General features: G+C 40.9%; 1 protein-coding gene and 1 long non-coding RNA gene across 3 annotated transcripts in view; one reads left to right on the top strand and one right to left on the bottom strand.

Annotated features, from left to right (window-relative positions):
• PPP3CA (protein phosphatase 3 catalytic subunit alpha) overlaps positions 1-12,444 on the bottom strand; it is a 338,739-nt gene extending 326,295 nt beyond the window's left edge. The window contains exon 1 of one of the 2 annotated variants that reach the window (XM_075929664.2): positions 11,850-12,444. Coding sequence is in view for 1 of the 2 variants with exons in the window: in XM_006126898.5 (XP_006126960.1) it covers positions 11,850-11,907 (58 nt within the window). In the remaining variant the exon portion in view is untranslated. The remainder of the gene's footprint in view (positions 1-11,849) is intronic. The other variant, XM_006126898.5, reaches the window with a different exon arrangement.
• A 103-nt stretch (positions 12,445-12,547) lies between these two features.
• On the top strand, positions 12,548-19,531 carry LOC149524566 (uncharacterized). Its single transcript, XR_016349488.1, has 4 exons — positions 12,548-12,672; positions 13,141-13,200; positions 16,020-16,159; positions 18,690-19,531. It is a non-coding gene; the product is annotated as an uncharacterized LOC149524566 (long non-coding RNA).
• The last annotated feature ends 399 nt before the right edge of the window (positions 19,532-19,930 follow it).

The raw sequence follows: 19,930 nt of genomic DNA, 5'->3' as shown, positions 1-19,930 counted from the left end.
TCAAAAAAAAAAAAAAAAAAAAAGCAGCAATAACTCATGACCAGGACATCTTTATGGGAACTGCTGTAACGTGTTTATAGGGCTAAGCAAGCCACCAAAGACTGCAGTATCAGAAGGGGGTCAGAGGAACTGAAGAGCTAGCATGAATGAGGACCCAAACCTCAACAGTTTTTCAATATGTTCTGTAACCAATATGCTTGAGCTTGATGCAGAATGGAAACATCTCAGACTGTCCCATAAATTTTAAAACTGCCATGGGATTCTAAGAAGGGGCAAAAAACAGTCTCCCAAAATAAAGCACTACTTATATCTGTACCAGGAAGCAAAGGAAAACAGGGTAGAAGGTTCTAGAGTTGTCAATCACCCACCCGTGGTATGACTGGCTGTAGAAATGTTCATGCTTTGGCAGGCAATCTTTTCTAGCCTGGATAAATGGTCCATAAACAGGAAATAAAAACAAAGTCCACTCACAAGATTAAAAAACAAAAACAAATATGAAAGTGACACCCAGAATAAAGACTAACAAAGTAGTTCAGGATTCCAGTAACTAAATACAGTGAACAAGGTTTTGTGTGAACCTTACGACTTATCTGTAATAATACAATGTGCATGTTAGCACTTGTTATTTTCAATATTCTGATCAGAAATTCAAAATACATTTAATTTGATCGCAATATGGCACAGATTGGTTATAGGAGGAGATGGTGTCATAGTAAAAATATTTAAAGCAACACTTTTTCCATCACCAATTTATGTAGTCAGTCATAATGACCTCTTCAATGATGAGTACAATCCATAGCACCTGTAGATTTTGGATTTTTCATCTCACATTTTTTGTAGCAGAATTCATGAAAAACCAAAATATAACAATTTAGCCAATTCAGGCAAGTACTGCTATATTTTCATCTGCCCAAGTGAAAAGCTTCTATAAACTGGCTCATCTGCATCTCTCTAAATGATGGATAGGGAAATTAATAAGATATAATGTAGATTTTAAAAGAATGACATGTCATTATTCCAGTAATAGTTTGCATGATCCAAATATTTTATATTAACACTGAACTTTTTATTTAGACAGTTCTATTTTGCATCAAATTTTGTGTTTTATTAGGTCTAGATTTGCCCTTCTGTATGTTTCTGCCTCTTAATATATAAGAGATATTAGAAAAAATAGCTGCTATTTCATCAAAATAAATCAATCCCTCAACATTCCTGTCACCATAATTCCACTCCTCTACTCTATCCAGCTGTATGTATTCTGTAGAAAGGATAGAAGTGCAAGAAGCAAGACTTGAAAAATCCACTCATCTTTAGTATCCAAGAAACTTTCTTGGATGAATTCTGCAGAATTTAAGCATCCTCTCCACCCAGTTAAAATATACCAATTTGTCCCATTTTTATCCAAATGTAAGGAGAGTGTAAACAAAGGCAGTGTGGTCTTTTAAAAATATACAAAAAAGGACAGCTTTAGTGCTCAGCGCTTTTCCAAGCTAGGAGGGGTGGGGAGAGAGAAATCACAGACATGCTACGAGTTTTCTGTGCTGTCACTGGATAGGTTTCAAGCAACAAGAAAACCACAAGAATTGAGTCTGATTTGTTTGGTTAGATTTTGGGAGAAGCTATGGGAAACAGTGGCAGGCATCTGAGACTCAGAGGGGAAGATGCTTAAAAAAAAAAAATCAGAAGCTGGAGGGAAAGGTAACAGGAATGTACATCCAAACAAAGACCACCCTACCAGTAGTAAGGAGGCACTGGGATTTGATTTCTGTATTCTGTCCAGCTACCATTCATGATCTTGAAGGCTTTAATGAGATTAGAGACTTACTCTACAGTGGTAACAAGACAAACAGAATCCTGAGTAAGGTCCACAGACAAAGCCTGGCAGGTGTTCCCCTTTTCACAGAAGTTCAGACAAGAGGGCCTACCTTCTCACCAGATCATCATCATCTTAATCTGACATTTTCCAAGCCACAGATGTGACAGTGTGGGTGGATGTGCAACAGTGACAATTACTGCTTTGCATAACATACCACACCCCTGGGCCTGCCCCAAGTAACATACAATCTAACCATCCAATCCTGCAAACACACAGACATTAGCTTTAAGCATGGGAGTAGCCCCATTAATTTCAGTGAAACTATTTGTGCTTAAAGTGAAGCACATTCATAAGTATTTACATAACTGAGGAGCATTCATGTTGATAGCATTAGCAGAGGAGGAGAGAAGTGGGAGAGGAAAAGAACACAATGCTGGGACAGAAAAAAAAATAGGGGAAGGAAAAAGTGTGAAAAACTGAAACCAAACTATAACACTGGATGGTTTTATTTCTTTAAATTGCAGGGGTGTTGCAATTTCACCCTACCTAGCAGGGATAGTCTTCAGCCAGAAAGTGTCAGGCAAGATTTTCCTAGCTTTGGTAGAATGCATTTTATTGTATAGGAATCTAATATTTCTGTTTCCAAAACCCACGTATGTTCGTTGACCTCAAGGCAGTCAGATTTGCTATCTTTTTTTTTTTTTTAAAAAGCAAGCTACCACATAAGCTACCTTATAAATAATAAAGATGATTTGTGTGTCTGTCTTTTGGAATTTTTGCCCCAAGGTCCACAGATAAATTGTGCTATTCAGAACTCATGTTGGCATCCTGGTTAAATCTTAAATAAATAAGAGTCACGTTCTCTTCATACAGCAGTGTTGCTATGCCAACGTTAACATGCCTAACCTTGCCTATAAAAATAGATCTAGTCAGTTTCAAAATGCATGCAAATTACTGTGTGAAAGAAGTACTACTCTAGGAGGTGTTATTCCAACAGTATGAACTTTTTGGTGGAGGAGAAAGAGAAAAAATATGAAGAGCAGCAATACAGGTCGTGAGCAATGAGAAATAATATTCACAATCAAAGCATTGTTTTGCTCTCTCCGTATCTCAGATGTCCTACCTCTGCAGCACAGTAAAGCTAGGTCTACACTGCATGCCTATTTCAAAATAACTGATGGGTATTGCAAAAGAACAGTGCATGTCTACAAAGCAAGCCCATTATATTGCAATTAATGTAGCTGAAGTTGCCCATCTTGATTTACTGTATGTCTACACTGCAGGCGAAAGTGAAAAGCAACACAGTTTGTACTACCCATATGAACTTAATATATATTTGATCCAAAATCTGAGCAGCAGGGTTGTTCAGTTCAAGACAGATATTCATGTGAGTATTTTTACTTGTGTGCTTACATATTTGCAGGGTTGGGGGCCATACTCAATTATTATGTAATCCTGGGGAATGTAACAGGCAATCAGTGATGTTTTACAGGAGAAGGCAAGGTATTGACTCATCAGAAGAGGATGGTTGTAAGTGTTCATCTTAAATAGCTGAGATGATACATTGTAACATTTTAAATTTAACTCATGTAACCACATAAGTGTAGTCTCAGATTCTTTTATCTGAAGTCTCCTTGAAGTGGGTTTCTCTTTAGAAAGCTGTGGCTTCCTTTAGGGCACACTTTAGAAATTTAGAAAAGCCTTCAATATTTATACAAATATTCCTTAAAAGAATTTTGTTAAAAATAATGTAGAAAAACCAGAAGGATACATAGCCTTTGAACAGAAGATATTCCTTCAGTTTGTCTGAGCATACTTTACAGAATCTACATTGCTATTTAAACCCAGATTTAGGCCTTGTATTTTTAAAAAGTACAAAACAAGAGTGTGACTACACATAAAGTTGTTATAAAGGGGCACTTTTTAAAGCCACAGAGAATTTAAAAAAAAAATGAAGCAGTTCAATGCCAGCTACCACTATTACTTGTTAATGAGGGCTGAACTGAATTTTCAAACTGCTATTTCTGAAGGTTTTTAACAACAGGGGCCTGTTCAAGTTTCTGAAACCTGTGGGAGTGACTGAAATACTGTGAACCCGAGATACTCAGACGAATAATCTCACTGTTCATATGCTCACTCGCTTTCTGCTGTATGGCACATATTGGAGAACAAGAAAGTAAAAGCATCCACTTGCATGTTTCTCTCTCTCATGTTACAACAAAAATTACCACTAAACCAGGCCATAGGTAAGAAAAGGAAATAGAAAAGTAAGTTAGAAACAGCAGCTCTATGCTGTACAGAATCTTCCCATGAAAAGTGTCATAATAGGTTACAATTTTCTGCTTATATTAATATTGTTAACATTCAGCATTAACTCCCCTCTCAATTCCTAACACCATGGATGGGAACAAGATCCTTTACCCTCTTCTCTCTGGAGACAAGTACAGAATACGTGACAGCATGGGTGAGCACAGAGCTATAAGTTGTGCAGAAAACTTTCTATCCATAGTTTGAGCAAGACTTTCCTCAACAATCTTTGGCTTCCGTGCATTCACAAGCTGCCTGACAATTCTCCACCATATATCACATCCTCTCCCCAGACAGTAAAGTTCTAAGTAAGGTCAGATGTGTTTCTCTTCAGTGTGTCTGTACAAGAGAGGAGAATTCACAATCAAGCACTAAATAAGGATTCCAATACAAAGGAAGTTGTCCTGGAATATTTCCCTGGTCTTACATGGGAAGTGTGACAGGTTTACTTGAATTGATTTTCTTTACAAAAATTATAGTATTCATGGTAAACAAAGGTTAAGCAAATTAATGACTAGCTAATTGAACTACCAACATTACTGCACACTTATCAAGATAGAATTTTCTGATTTAACTTGTTCAGATTAGGATTCATTTTTATTATACTATTGAAACAGTAGTTGTACATATTATACACACAAAAACACAAGTTATACACATACTGAATCAGTTAAAATCCAAACACACACACCAGCATTCCACTGATGGAATTCAGTCAGTCAGTCCTGGTTTAGACTTATGCATTTGGCCTGATTCTGGGCCCACACAAGAACAAAAAGTGAAGCAAGGTATTTTCTTGGACTAACTGGGACTATACAGTAAGAGGGAGGTATCCGTGTTAGCCTGATCTTGCTAAAACAAAAGGAAAAACTATGTAGCACTTTAAAGACTAACAAGATGGTTTAATAGGTGATGAGCTTTCGTGGGGAAGTGAGTCTGGCCCACAAAAGCTCATCCCCTATTAAACCATCTTGTTAGTCTTTAAAGTGCTACATAGTTTTTCCTTTTGGGACCATACAGGTATGCAGTTGTCTTTCTTTCCTCCGCTGTAGTTTACATAGCATGTTTTACTGAGTGAGAACAGATGGGTCAAAATTCTTGGTTCTTTTTAAAGAATTCCACTGAAGTCACCAAAGCAGAGACCCAAGACATGTTTCATGTCTTACATGACATTTCGAGTATTGATCAAGAGTAGACAATCCTGTGACAGAAGGGCTACGTCTACACTGGCCCCTTTTTCGGAAGGGGCATGCTAATTTTGAAAGTGGGAATAGGGAAATCCGCGGGGATTTAAATATCCCCCGCGGATTTAAATAAACATGTCCGCCACTTTTTTCCCGGCTTGGGGAAAAGCCGGAAAAAAAGAGTCTAGACTGGCCCAATCCTCCAGAATAAAGCCCTATTCCAGAGGATCTCTTATTCCTACTTCAAAGTTTTACTTCAAAGTAGGAATAAGAGATCCTCTGGATGGGCTTTATTCCGGAGGATTGGGCCAGTCTAGACGCTTTTTTTCCGGCTTTTCCCCAAGCCGGAAAAAAAAAGGCGGACATGTTTATTTAAATCCGCGGGGGATATTTAAATCCCCGCGGATTTCCCTATTCCCACTTTCAAAATTAGCATGCCCCTTCCGAAAAAGGGGCCAGTGTAGATGTAGCCAAGTGGTACAGTTCTCTATACTGCTGAATGCAGATGGTCTCCTACATCCCCTCCCATAAAGTTCAATCCTTTATTACATGGAAGTGTACTATTACACCACCATTAAAGGAGACAACATTAATGCTGAATGCTTTTTATGTCACACCAACCGCCAAGTGACTCCTTCCCATGCTCATTTTTTTTAAACACCCTATTTAGAAAAAAGAAACAGTATAAGTATCTAATCTCCCTTTGTTCAGGTCACTTAAGATTAATTCACAAGTTTTGAGCATCACTCCACTTACAGCCAAGAAGCACCAAACAAGACATATAGGAAGCAGCCACAAAGGGTGCAAAAAGTCTTATTTTTAATAGGCAAAAGTTCAGTCGGTTTAAAGAAACTGAAAACAAAATAATATCCTAGTATCAGTTCCAAACAGCAAGAAGTATCAGTGCCTGAAATCTTATATTGGTTTATATTCCAACTGGGAGTGCTCTAGATCCCAGGTTGAGGCACAGCCCTACAAAAAGTGCATACATCTTTCTAAATACTGATCTTTAGAGTTTCCACTGAACCTTGTCCTCTGGTTCATACCAACAAAGAACAGTTACCATTACACATGTATACGAACCTTTAAAAAAAAAACAAAAAAAACACCAAGACCATCAAATAAGTACTTTTTTGCTAAACATATGCTAGTATAACTATACAAGTTATTGTATTTGTTAAGTATTGGAGGGATAAAATATAAAAGGGATTATATTTAAATATGAAGTGCCATGGCTAGATCAAAAACAAATCAATCTATCCATACATTATATACACACACATAGAACAATCACTTCTAGCCCGGGGATGGTATACAAAACGCAGTGTGATCACCAGCAAAGGTGTAGAAGCGATAGACCGTGAATGAAGCACATAGCTCCGCTTCTCCCCCTCCACCCCACACACCACACCCACACACACACACATCTCCATACTAGCTTCTGGATGTCCTATAATTGATTTCAGTCAATTCCAAATTAAAAACAAAAATGTACAGCATCACTATTGTTCGCAGACATCCATAAACAACATTTATCTATTTATTTTGTTTTGTGTTATCTTTAGTATATTGAGACAGAGCTTTGATACGTTTTTGTTTTTATTACAGATTCTTGTACTTCACAAAAGTATTTCAGGAGGTTGTTATATGTTGCATTACAATCTGAAGACACTGGTAACATGATTTAGAGCGGTGTGGGCAAAAGCACCTCCGTGAGCTGGATCTGGTCTGCCAAGCGGGTTGATCCGGCCCACTGAGGCCCTGCTGCTCCCCCGCCCTCAGGCCAATTAGGACCTGGGGCAGAGGGAAGCACATGAAGTTTCCTCCACCTTGCCAGAAGAGGCCCCTGGCAAGAAAATATTGCCCACCCCTGATATAGAGCCTTTCCTTTCTATGGTCACTAGTTCAAATCTTGCCAAGATGAGTAGTGATCAAAAGATATTGGCACCAGCCAGCAGTTCTGTGACCTTTGTGGAATAAGTTAGTATCTCAGCCAGCTTCCATTACCAGGTATCCCCACCTTAAAAGCCAGTTCCAAACCCAGAACACTGACACCCTTTTTTCCTCCTCCCCCAAATTTCACAAGCTTCAAGTGCTAAACTAATGTGGATAATTAGCCACCCTTTCATCCCAACTGAGAGGAATGAAAGCTCATAAGCAGAGTGACATGGAGAAGCTTAACCATTTGCATGTGTGAACAGGTCTACAGTACGGGAGAAAGTTGACCTAAGATATGCAACTCCAGCTAGGAGAACAGCGTAGCTGGAGTTGACGTACCTTAGGTTGAATTTCTATAGCATCCCCACTGCAGGTGGTCAATGAGAGAAACTTTCCTTACACCTCGTGACCCAGTGGAGTACCAGAGTCAAAGGGGGTGCAGCAGTTGATTTAGCAAATCTAGTAAGGACCTGCTAAAATCGAACCCAGGGAGGTCAATCCCAGGATAAACAAAGACAAACCCTGTGTTATACTTCTTCTATGAAGACATGAAGGACTTCAATCTACAGGGTTTTCAAGCCAGCACCTTACAGCAAGACTGAGGATTTATGAGCCCTAATCCTGCAAGCACTTAGGCATATGCACAGCTTTATGCATATCAGTAATTTCACTCAACTAATCACGTATGTTTGCAGATCAATACATTTTAACAGTATTTGTACGTTAGACAAATCAGCTTTAGACTGTAGGTACTATGTTACAGTTGCAAAAAGAGTTAAGATTTTCTTGCATCAGAACGCATGTATTAAAGGAGAAAGTCGTGGAATAATCTTTGCTTGACTGAGGTATAAGAGTATCTTTCAGACTGACATGCAGGATATTCTTTCCATACCGTTCCCAAAAAATGTATTTTTTCATCTTTCAGAAGTGAGTTTTCTTTTGAAAATTTGCCATTTGAAGACATGGACCTGAATTTCTTCTTTATATTGCACACTATCCAGTAATTTCAGATCTGTGCATATTAAGATTTCACTCAATAAGCTGTCAGGTGCCATTGTGTACAAATGACATAATGCAGGCAACAGAAGGCCAAGATCTTACAAGGCATTTTGTAATACCTAACTGTTCTGTGAAGAAATGAGGACATTTTAATTTGAATTAAATCAATTTGATAGACTTGAAAATTCTATGTGAGTGGCAATGTATGAAATAGTTTCTTGCACTGAAATCATTTCACATCTTTAGAGTCACTCTTTAGCAGTATCTTTAAAATACAAAAAAAAAAAAAACCACCACCAACCAACAAGTGTCAGCAATATGGCAATCTGCTTAAAGCTGCTAGAATTCTCACCCTTGCAAACCTACTACTGTTACACAGTAGTATCTAAGGTTCACACAAAGCTTGGAGTTCTTGATATAACAAGACATCTCCTATCATGTGTTGACTGACTATTATCTTTCAAAACTATAAACTTATAATTTTGCAGTAGGTAAACTATCAGATCCTGACTGATAATGCCACTGATCAAGCCCATATACAAGACCAAAATGTGTTTCTTCCTCATATAAGGTTCCAATTTACAGTTTATTTGTGGATCTTTAAAAACCCTCTCAGCTAACACAGGTTTTATCTGAACATGGTCCAGAGGATTAAAATGTAATGAAGAAAAATGCATAATTATTTGAAGCCTCAGAATTATCTCCATATGTTTAATAATACTTTATTGTATTAATTTTACCATTGCAAGGCTATTCAGCTTTTCCTCTTGAAAAGATATAGAATAGAGAATGGCCTATGAAGAAGGAACACTACAGCTTTGGCTAATGTAATACAGGACCTGGGATTCTACAGCACTAAATGAAGTTATGAATCACATTTGTTTTGTTATTACAAATGAAAAAAGCTACATTACTATCTTTCTTCATTTATGCTTCTAAACAATAAAAAAGCAGTCAGTGAACGCAATTTAAAATGAATATGATACAGTATAAACGTAATCCTATTAAGAGTTCACCGTGCATTACTCATTCCAGGTTCTGTATTTAAGCATTTAACAGGATTTTGGTGTTTAATAAAAGAATGAACCAGTTAAATGAATCCAAATATTAACTACAAAACGTTGACGTATAACACTATCAGGCCAGATGTATAAAAAACTCTTCTAAGCACGATTTAGGTCAATTTCTGTTCTTTCAATCCCTCTTAATGAATACTTCATAAAAGGAATAAAATCTTAAATGTTTGATGGATTGAATGTTCAACCAATATATATCTATAAAAAATATGTAAGTATCCCCAACTACCTGTGCTGTCAGTGTCTTAGAAATAGCATTTCTGGAAAGGCCTATATACTTAACGTAGAATGAACTGTAACAATGTGAAAAGAGATTTAAGTGTCATAACAAGACTAAAATCTCTCACTAATGTGTAAAAAACAACACCCTAGACTTATAGTACCTCTAAATATAACAGTAACTGAGCCTATTATTAAATACAGGAGTAGCAATTTTATCTGCATTTAGAAAAACAAAGATGATTTTTTTAGCAGAAAAGATAATAGGTCAAATCCTGCCCCTGTTTTCATTTATGCATAATTCCCAATGAATTTAAGTTTTCCCTGATTAAATTCCTAAAACTTAATCCTACCTTTGCACAGACTCAATAACAATATTTAAGAAGAAATCTGCATTCCAGCCCCCAATTACTAGTGTACTTTAAACAGTAGGCAAAAATATTTATTTACAGCTGAAGAGTATTACAAACTTTTAAATCCTTGCTCTTTGAGTGTGATGTCACAGGACCATGATTCAGTGCAATACTGCCTCAGTTGCATGGCAGATTTCTTATTTCACAAGATAAAGGCAAAAACAAACATCATTAGAAAAAACAAAATTAAAATACATAAAGATGTTAATCTCAGTCTCCCAAGACTTTTGGTTGATGCTCAAGTAAGCACTTAAAATTGTACATACTGCAGAGCCATTTTTTTCTAAGTCTCTTGGATTCTGGAAGCATTGCACAATCCATTTGGAGTTTGTATTTCACAAAAAAATCTGGAGATAAATACAGGTTTATAGCCTACGATAGATACACCGTGTTACATCTAAGCACACATATGGAAATATGCACATTTGCTATAAGCATTGTACATTGTTAAAACACATATATTTGTCCCATAAAGGAATAAGCATTTCTTTGTTGTTGTGCACAGTGCTTGTGTGGCTAAAGAAAACTCTCAGATGCTTTTCAACAAATGGAGTGACTCAAGAAGCATTAGCACTTATAGAGCATAATACACATTTTTTTTAAAAAAATGGCACAAAGTCATATTATGCTCGCTTGTGGTGAACACCCACACATAGATATGGGCGCACACAAGCAAAGATGTAAGGGCAAACAGTAGGTCTTGGTTTACTTCCACTCAACCAGGCCAAATCATAAACAATAATCATGATGGGGGGGGGAGTGGCTTGTATTGCCGTCTACAGTGCTTAATGTACAGCATGTATTATGTGGCTAGCACATGCATTTTCCTCTCCTAGAGGGGATGGTCCTCCTGGATAAATATTTCACATTCTAGAGTCAGGTCCCCCTCCCTCATTTGGCTACTGAACCAGATGGCATCGCCCAGAGGCAGAAGAATTTCCCGCTGCTGCTACATAGGCTCTTGCCCAGAGATCGACGGATTTCCCTTCCCTAAGTGGAGAAATAGACCGTGAAGGACCACGGGGAAGGGCCCCCGGCTCTTGCACATTAAAAGCCACGTCTCCGCCTGCATAGAGATGTCTGTGAATCAACCGCTGGCTCCAGGTGTCACATACATCACGCAGCACGCTTGAGAGAGGCAAGGAGAGGACCGATGTCAGCGACGCGAGGGAGGGGGAGGGGGAGGAGAAGAAGGAGAGCCCCGGCTGCCAAGATCGGGGGATTTACGGGCATATTCCTGCAGGCGGGGTGCTGAAATGCAGGGACTAGAACTGCCTCCAGACAGCGGCGTCTGCGTGCGAACCCGGCCACGCAACCCAGAAAGGCTCGGACCGGGGGGGGCGGGGAAATGGCCGGAGTAGTAGCCAGGGGAAGAGAAGGGAGCCAGGCTCTTTTGCCTCTTTCGCCCTCCCCTTCCTTCTGCCTTAGACACTCCAGCAACTAAGGAAGCTGGGGCTCCCCCTCTCTCGCGCGATCCCTATGCAATCACTTGAAGGCAGAGAGGGGGAGGCAAGGGGAGAAAATGCTGCAATATAGCACCAGGCAGAGAGATCTCACGAACAAAGCCAAACCCGAGTCAACAGTACAAAATACCAACCAAATTACCACCCCAAGACACTACCCTGACCAACAGCCACCCACTTCCTACACAGCGGCTACTCCCTATTCACTCCCCCCATCACCTCCGCCTTCTCCTCCAAACACGTCTCGTGCATTTAGCAACTGCAGCCACAGTAAATAAGCAGACCCTGTTCCCGAAGGGGGGGGGGGAGAAGGAGAATAGGTACAGTATCTCGGAGGACGGGGGTAGCCAATTTTTTTTAAAAAAAATGGAGGAGGGGCTGTGCAAGCAGACAGCTGGCGATGTGTGTCCGTCTGTGCACGGCACAGCACTTACCTTTCACCACCCTGTCCGTCGTAGATAACTTCGGATCAATTGCCTTATGCTCAGACATTTCCAGCAGCCGGGGGCAGGAGGGAAGGGCTCGCTCCCTCACACAGCGCGGACACAAGGCTGAGACGGCTGCTGCAGCAGCAAACGGCCAGTCAGTGTCTCTAGGTCCTTGGCTATGCTTAAAGTTATTGCCCCTCTTGCCTGCTGCTTGCTGTGCTTTGCTTTCCTCCTTCTCCTCCTCCTCCTCCTTCTTCTTCCTCCTGCTCCTCCGCCTCCTCCGCTAGTTAATTATTTATCTCAATCACGCCAATCGTTTCCTTATTTATAAATTTTTGCACAAACAACAGGCAAAAGCAGCCAGGAAAAAAAATAAATTTTAAAAAATAACCAGGGTGCAAATGTAGCAGCCTTGGTCTTCCTTCCCCCACAGCAGCGGAACGGCTGCTGCTCCAGCTCCTCCGGCTGCTGCACTAGATCTGGATACGTCTCTTCCCCCTCCCAGGGTCTCTCCTTTCCCTCACATAGACACAGCCACTAAGCTGCACACAGTCCAAGGCACAACCTACCCTCACCGCCTAGCCTTACACCCGCATCTCCCTCCCAGCTCCCTCTCCCTCTTCCCCCCTCCTCTCTAGCAGCCATTGGCTCGCGTAGGACTGCCAATCACTGTCAGATAACTACCGCCCGCCTCTCTTCCCAGGTGTTCTGACGGCTCTCACCATTAGCTGGATTGGGAACCGGAGAGGGGAAAGGGAGCAGCAGCAGCAGCTGGGGTGGAATTCTCCCCGGAGCGTTCCAAAGGCTTGGTTGAGCAGCAGTGCGAGTAGTAAAGCGCCCTGTGTGATTTGCCTTGGGGCTCGGGGGCGGGGAGGTGGGGCAGGCCCGGGGGCTGGAGGGAAGCTCTGCCCTGCGCCCTGCTATTGCTGCCGAGGAGGTGATGTGTTCCCGGGAGAGCTGCGGGGACTGTGCAGGGGTCTCCCCTTTTTTGTACGAAGCCCCTGGCCACACAAGAGCAGCAACAGGGAGATACCGCGCGTGTGTCATTAGCTGGCGGGGGCGGCCTCCGCCTGTCACTCACTGTAGCTATTGCTACACAACAGGAAAAGCTCCAGGGTGATCGCGCCTGCGTGTGTGTCCCTTGCAGCAAGTCACAGACACGACAGGCTCCTCCATGCACCGCGGCTTTCCCTTTGGGGTTAGGAGCAGCCGTCAGTCAGGTTTCCTCTTGCTCCGGTGCCTTTATCAGCGAAGCTCCTGACACTAGCTTTTCCCTGTTTCTCCTCCCTGCTTGTAGTGCTGCTTTGCGAAGGAAGGAGGAGGGGCCTTGGCTGGTTGGAACAGGAGCTCTCCAGAAGTAAGATTGATGGATGGGTTTTCACTAGCGTTTACCATTGAACCAACAATGTCTACTTGATTAGAATAAGTTACTGTAGCGTTTGGGGGTGGGGAGAACAACTTTACAATCAGGAAATGACCTGGTGCTGAGCTAGCTGTCATGACTACAGCAGATCCTGCACATTAAGTTATTATACTGTCTCTCCTTTTACCTTTATGCTGTCTTGTAAGGGAAAAATACACAATATTTCAATAAGTAACAATGGGGGGGAAATGGTCTTATAAGGCATAGGTCTAGCAGTTCCATGGACCCTGCCACACTTGGTAAGAGATCCTGGGCAAGTTTAATATTTCTGTACAGAGCTGCTGCTAGACATAAGCAGACTAAGCACTTGCTGAGGGCCCAAACAGCTGAGGGAGATGTGTTTTCTTTTTATTATAAGAATTTGCCTGTTTTCTTACTGCAGGGAAAAAATATTCCTGCTTAGAGCCCTCTATAGAATGCTGTCTTTCTGCTTCAGTTTCAGAACATTGTATGTAAAGGGGCTAATAATACAAATCTCCCAGGGTACCAGCTGCTTAATTCATTAATTCTATAAAGTATTTTGAGATCCTCTTTCATTTTTAGATGGATGCAGAATGTTATTTGTTATTACTTTGTAGAGAGAAATCATTTTTAGATTGATTATTTGTGTCTATTTTCTGATTATTGCATTCATTAACACCTTTCCATATTCTTCTGAGTCTACTTTGACTTCATTAAAAATGAAAAGTTATGCCCAGTTTAAAAAACTTCTAAGCAAGTATGTACACAAACACACAATCTTTTTGAGATATTATCAGACATGCACAGCAAAGATGTCAGTGAGACATATTACAAATGCATGCAAGACCCTTGTATTACATTTTTGAATAGCTGACATATCTCTGTTGGCCAAGGATCACATGCAATGTAGAGAAGAGCAGATGATTAAGTTTGTAAACACTTCCACAGAGGTATCAACTCTAAAAAGACTTGCATACAATGCACCAATGGGCAACCTAGGCTAGGGCCGTGTGAGTGGCCTGCCTTTATCTCAGTGGGCTGTGAGATTGTCATAACTAAGCCAATCTCCCAGGATTGGGTAGTTTTGTTAGCTGTGCTTTTGTACCTATGCCATGATCATGAGGGTTAGCCAGCAGCCTTGGGATTAAGGGGTTAACTATCTCCCTTACCTAGCCAGGTGGAGTGGCCAATAGGAATGTAGTAGGAATTTCAAACTGTGACAAAGGAATTTGGGGTTTTCCCTCCTTTGTCTTGGGCAGTTCTCTCCAGCTATTGAGGGGGACAGACATTATGTCTCCCTTCCAGAAAAGACTCTTTCTTCACTTTCTGTAAGTAGGGTAAAGTTTAGATAAGTCCGTTAGGTTTCATTGTTTTATGGTTTGGGTATGGGATCTGCTGTCTGTGCACTTAAAAATGTTTTGGCTTTCCTTTGTAACTAAGTTCTAGGCCCATGGAGTTTCTCCGTAAGTATATTATTTTGTTACTTTTCCATCTAATCATTATGCTTGCAACAGGAATAGTGTGGTAATAATAAAAGTTCTCTTTTCCTTGTATTAGCCTGGTATTGGTTAATGGTGGTGTCTTGCTTTTTACTTTAGGGGTGAGATTTTCCCAAATGGTCTCTCCCCTGGTTTCTTTATTAATTTGGGTAGTGGCAGTGGAGATTCTGTCCTCAAAATCTAGGGTTTTAAGATTGAAGGGAAGTTTTATACCACAGCCTGGTAGATAAGGTTTTGGGGTACACTTGCTAGCCCCCACTTCTGCATTTATCATGCCAGAGTGGAGAAGGAGCCATGACAACCTAGAATATGCATGGTGTGGTGACTGAACCATAGAAGTGCTTTCATTGAATGTAAAGGAAGCAGCCAGCTCTTGCTGTCAGTGTTATATGCAGTCAGCACACACTTCACTTCATGTGCCCTTGCTTTACATGCATGCCACTTTAGTAATATTGATAGGAAAAACTACATAAACGGAAACAAGTAGAATCTAGAAACCTTGTGTTCGGATAATGGTAACCAAAATATCTCGCTGGCCACAGACATAGAACCCTGATAGGCCCCATGTGGCCCTTGGGCCGCAGGTTGCCCTCCACTGATATAGTGGTTCAAACTGGCTGCATCTAAATTGGCATGATTTTCCAGAAATGCTTTTAACGGAAAACTTTTCCATTAAAAACATTTTCAGAACAGAGCGTCTAGATTGGCATGGACGCTTTTCTGCAGAAGCACTTTTTGCAGAAAAGCATCCGTGCCAATCTAGACGCACTTTTCTGCAAAAAAGCCCTGATCGCCATTTTCACGATTGGGGCTTTTTTGCCAAAAAGAAATCTGAGCTGTCTACACTGGCCCTTTTGCGCAAAAGCTTTGTGCAAAAGGGACTTTTGCCTGAACGGGAGCAGAATAGTATTTCCGCAAGAAGTACTGATTTCAGACAGTAGGAAGTAAGTGCTTTTGCGGAAATTCAAGCGGCCAGTGTAAACAGCTGGCAAGTTTTTCCAGAAAAGCGGCTGATTTTCCAGAAAAACTGGCCAGTCTAGACACAGCCACTGAGTTTACCAGAAACCAACAGAGAATGGCTTTTGGCATAGAAAGGCTGAGTTTAAACTGGCTAGGGGCCTTCTTTTTGAACCAGCAAACAGTCCGGACTCTTCTGTTCCAACAGCTGCAGAGGGGATGAAAAGACTTTGGCTTAGTAGGGCCCCCTCTAAAGCTAATAGTGACCTCTGTTAAGATTTTAGTACAAGTGTGAGAACTTTCATAGTTTGTTTTCTCTGCAACTTGTAATTGCAGGGAATATACAGTTCATAGTAATTGGAGAGAAAACAATGCAGAAGCACCGGACATTAGGCAACTGGCTTGCTGGGGACATGACAATGAAAAACAGGAGCTGTGCAGCCTTCAAGTGTCCAGTCATAAGAGAGTGGGACAAGGTAACATGGCAAGATGCTCCTGGAGTGGACTATGAAGGGGGGACTAGAGGTGCAGTTGCCCTTAAATTGAGACACTCAGCACCTAGCAATTTTCATTTAACTTACTGGGAATTGGTGAATGCTGAGCTCTTTTGAGAAATCTCACCTGGAGCAAATTTTGCATGGGTGGGCCATTGTAACCCACTTTATCCATACATAGCACCAGACCAATTCATCCTCCATTCATCTGCACAGAGCCCATTGCAACATCAAGGCCTTCCACTTGAATTTAGTTGTCTGGCCTTGCATGTGTTCACATACAACAAGCACAGAAGACTACTCTTAATTGTAGGAGGGCTTACGTTAAAAGCTACTTTCATGTCAAAATATCTCACTGGCTTTGGAACAAAAAAAAAAATTAGAAAAAACAACTAATCAGTCAACTTGATGTTAAAGTTATTTCCCATGTGTTACTAGAATAATCTAGACATGCCTATACCCCTTTCTTTTATTTAAGAATCTTCAGAGATGTAGATATTAAAGTAAGAGAAAAGTGGGGAGTCAGAGGGTTTATCATGCTTAAATGTGTCATGGACTCTATATTTCTCTATCTAAATTCACACTGATTGTGTCTTAGTGTATGTCAGTCAACAGGCTTGTGGCAAGATCTGTAAATGGATCAGCCATGCTTCACATATTATGCAGCTGTCCACTGAACTTTGTTTACTTGTTAGCCAAATTTCTTGGCTGCTGAGGAAACCCACAGGCTATGTCTAGACTGGCATGATTTTCTGCAAATGCTTTTAACGGAAGAGTTTTCCATTAAAGCATTTGCAGAAAAGAGCGTCTAGATTGGCACGGACGCTTTTCCGCAAAAGCACTTTTTGCGGAAAAGCGTCCGTGCCAATCTAGACATGCTTTTCCACAAAAAAGCCCCAATCGCCATTTTTGCGATCTGGGCTTTTTTGCCAAAAACAAAAGGGGAGGGGATAGCTCAGTGGTTTGAGCATTGGCCTGCTAAACCCAGGGTTTTGAGTTCCATCCTTGTGGAGGCCATTAAGGGATTTGGGGCAAAAAATCATCAGCTATGGTACTTGGTCCTGATGTGAAGGCAGGGGACTGGACACAATGACCTTTCAAGGTCCCTTCTAGTTCTAGGAAATAGGCAATCTCCATTAATTTTAAAATCTGAGCTGTCTACACTGGCCCTTTTACACAAAAGGACTTTTGCCCAAATGGGAGCAGCATAGTATTTCCACAAGAAGCGCTGATTTCTTACATGAGATTGTCAGTGTTCTTGCAGAAATTCAAGCGGCCAGTGTAGACAGCTGGCAAGTTTTTCTGCAAAAGCAGTTGCTTTTACGGAAAAACTTGCCAGTCTAGATGCAGCCACATTGTTATTTCATAGATAGGGTTATTCCACTAGTAATATTATTGGAGTAGTAATCGCCTTCCTCAGTACACTTGGGGCTTGAACCAGTCACTATTCTCTCCTAACTCTTTAGCATCCCCAAAGCTGTTTGCCTGGACTGGAATGAAATGGGCAGCTTCGCGGGTAGCACCTGCTGCAAGCTATTTATTTATTGATGCCAGTACAACAGCTAGGGCTTAATTCATTCAGAAGGGAAAGGAACATATCCAGTGCTACTATTAATAGTTTAATAGTGTATCCATGTGGAAGTCAGCACTAGGACTGTCTGCCACCTGCATTCCTGCTCCAACAACTCATGTTGTCTTGATCTTAAGACTTCTTTTTTGAGTGCACCTAATCACAGCCCTATGCAGCACATCTCAGAGAGAAAGGATAGCACTCTATGCTTCTCTGAGACTTTGAGCAAGTAGTCCCGTTTTCCCCCCTCCTCCCCCCGTATCATATACCTTTTCTCGCTGTTTTTAAAGGTGCAGGGGTTTACTCCCTTTTGGGACAGACTATGTGAAATTTCCCATGCCTTATTCTTGTTAAGTTTAAAAAAGTGAGTTAAACTAAACAAAAACAAGTAGGAAAAACTCATTAACACCAGATTACAGAGGGAGACTTCAGAACTTCTATGTATGCTAAAATTTGACACCTTGCCTTAATTTAGATAATTACCTTACACCTTACAAAGACAGCCTCCCCACCTTTTGATATTGGTAGTAACTCCAGATTAGCCACTTAATTGACTCTTACAATAAGCAATTTCCTCCTACCTCCCTTCTATTCTATATAGCTGATTTGTTTACTTCTTCATTGTATCCCTCTGTTATATAATGATCGTGATATTTCACTTTCAGAATACGATCTGAAGAAGTGGGTCTGCCCCACAAAAACTCATTACCTAATAAACCATCTTGTTAGTCTTTAAAGTGCTACATGACTGCTTTTTGTGTTTTTAAAACAAAAGTGTGTCTACACATGAAGATTTATTGAAATAATTGTTTCTGAATATCTCCACTTGTAGACAAGCCCTTATTGACAAATACCAGCTCCTCTTTTGTGCCATCCTATACTGTGGTTTTGGTGGAGTAGTTGCTTGGTTTTTTTTATGTATTGTTGTGGCTGTTTTTTCAGTATGCTGCAGTGACTGGGACAGAGCACCAATTGTAGCAGAGGAGTGCCTCGATCAATAAAGCAAAACAACCTGTACCGCCTGTACAAGAGGGAGGCATATGTGTGGCTGTGGCCAACTTCATGTGTGTGAACTACCGTTCTTTGATTTGTTTAATGTTTTTGAAGCTAAACACAGCTGGGAAACAGGCATTCACTGAACTAGAGACAGACAATACAAAAAGTGACTGTAACGGCATTCCCCTGGTGCAACCTAAACTGTGGGATTACTGAGCCCTCTGTCTCCCCGCTCTGTAGCTTTCCTCTCACACTGTGATGCTGTGACAAGCTACAAACTTTTGGCAGGTACTGCACTTACACTGACATCCTCATTCAGGGAAACCTCATTTTTTGAGGAATAAGGATTCTTTCAAAAAAGGGGGAGGGGGGACTTTGCACAAAAACCCTGTCTAGACTGCCCTTTAAAAAACAAAACAAAACCAAAAAAACCACTTCTGAAAAAGGATCAGAAGATATGCAAGTTTGCACCTAATTTGCATATCTTCTTTCAGAAGCTGAGGGTATTCTAGAAGTAACCTGAGTGATATGAATGATTTTGCCAGCCACTCATGAACCAACAATAGAGAAGCTCCAGTCATTTCCCCCACAGCTCCCATAGGAATCCTGAAATACATGGTCTTGCTCTGGTCAGAAGTCTGACCATCATATTATTACCCAGTCCACCCTTCCCTCAACATGGAGGGGACACCTCAATGTGGAGGCCTTTGTAACCTGAGGTGAAGTTTCCCAAGCACTTCAACCAAAACATACCATTTTAAGTAAAAGAAATGTATTAACTACAGAAAGATAGACTTCAAGAATTATAAGTAGCAAATATAGAGATCAAACTTTGCAAATTTCCTCTTATTTCTTAGGTAACAATCTGAATTCTATAAACAAAATTTGAATCAAGCAGTGTCTCACCCTGATAGATCATACCAATAAGTCAAAAATCTTGACTATACGAACTGGAACTCTCCTTCAGCTGGGGCTATGTTCCCCAGTTCAAAATCCTTGTCCTCTAGACTTGCTTCCCGGTCTTGAGTATTGGGGAAGAGGAGGGAAGAGTGTGATCACAGGGTGAGCACTCCAGGTACTTCCCCCAATGTGTCTCCAGGTGGTCACTTTGGGAATTAGCTCTTCAGCCCTAGAGTACCCTCTTTCAGCTGGCATAATGCCTATTGGTACCATCCTAGTTCAGTACC

Source organism: Pelodiscus sinensis, chromosome 4 (assembly GCF_052426305.1).
Source record: "Pelodiscus sinensis isolate ZL-2025 chromosome 4, ASM5242630v1, whole genome shotgun sequence".
Classification (NCBI taxonomy): Eukaryota; Metazoa; Chordata; order Testudines; family Trionychidae; genus Pelodiscus; species Pelodiscus sinensis.
The sequence above is the reverse complement of the archived record's forward strand: the minus strand, read 5'-3'. Positions and strand labels throughout refer to the sequence as shown.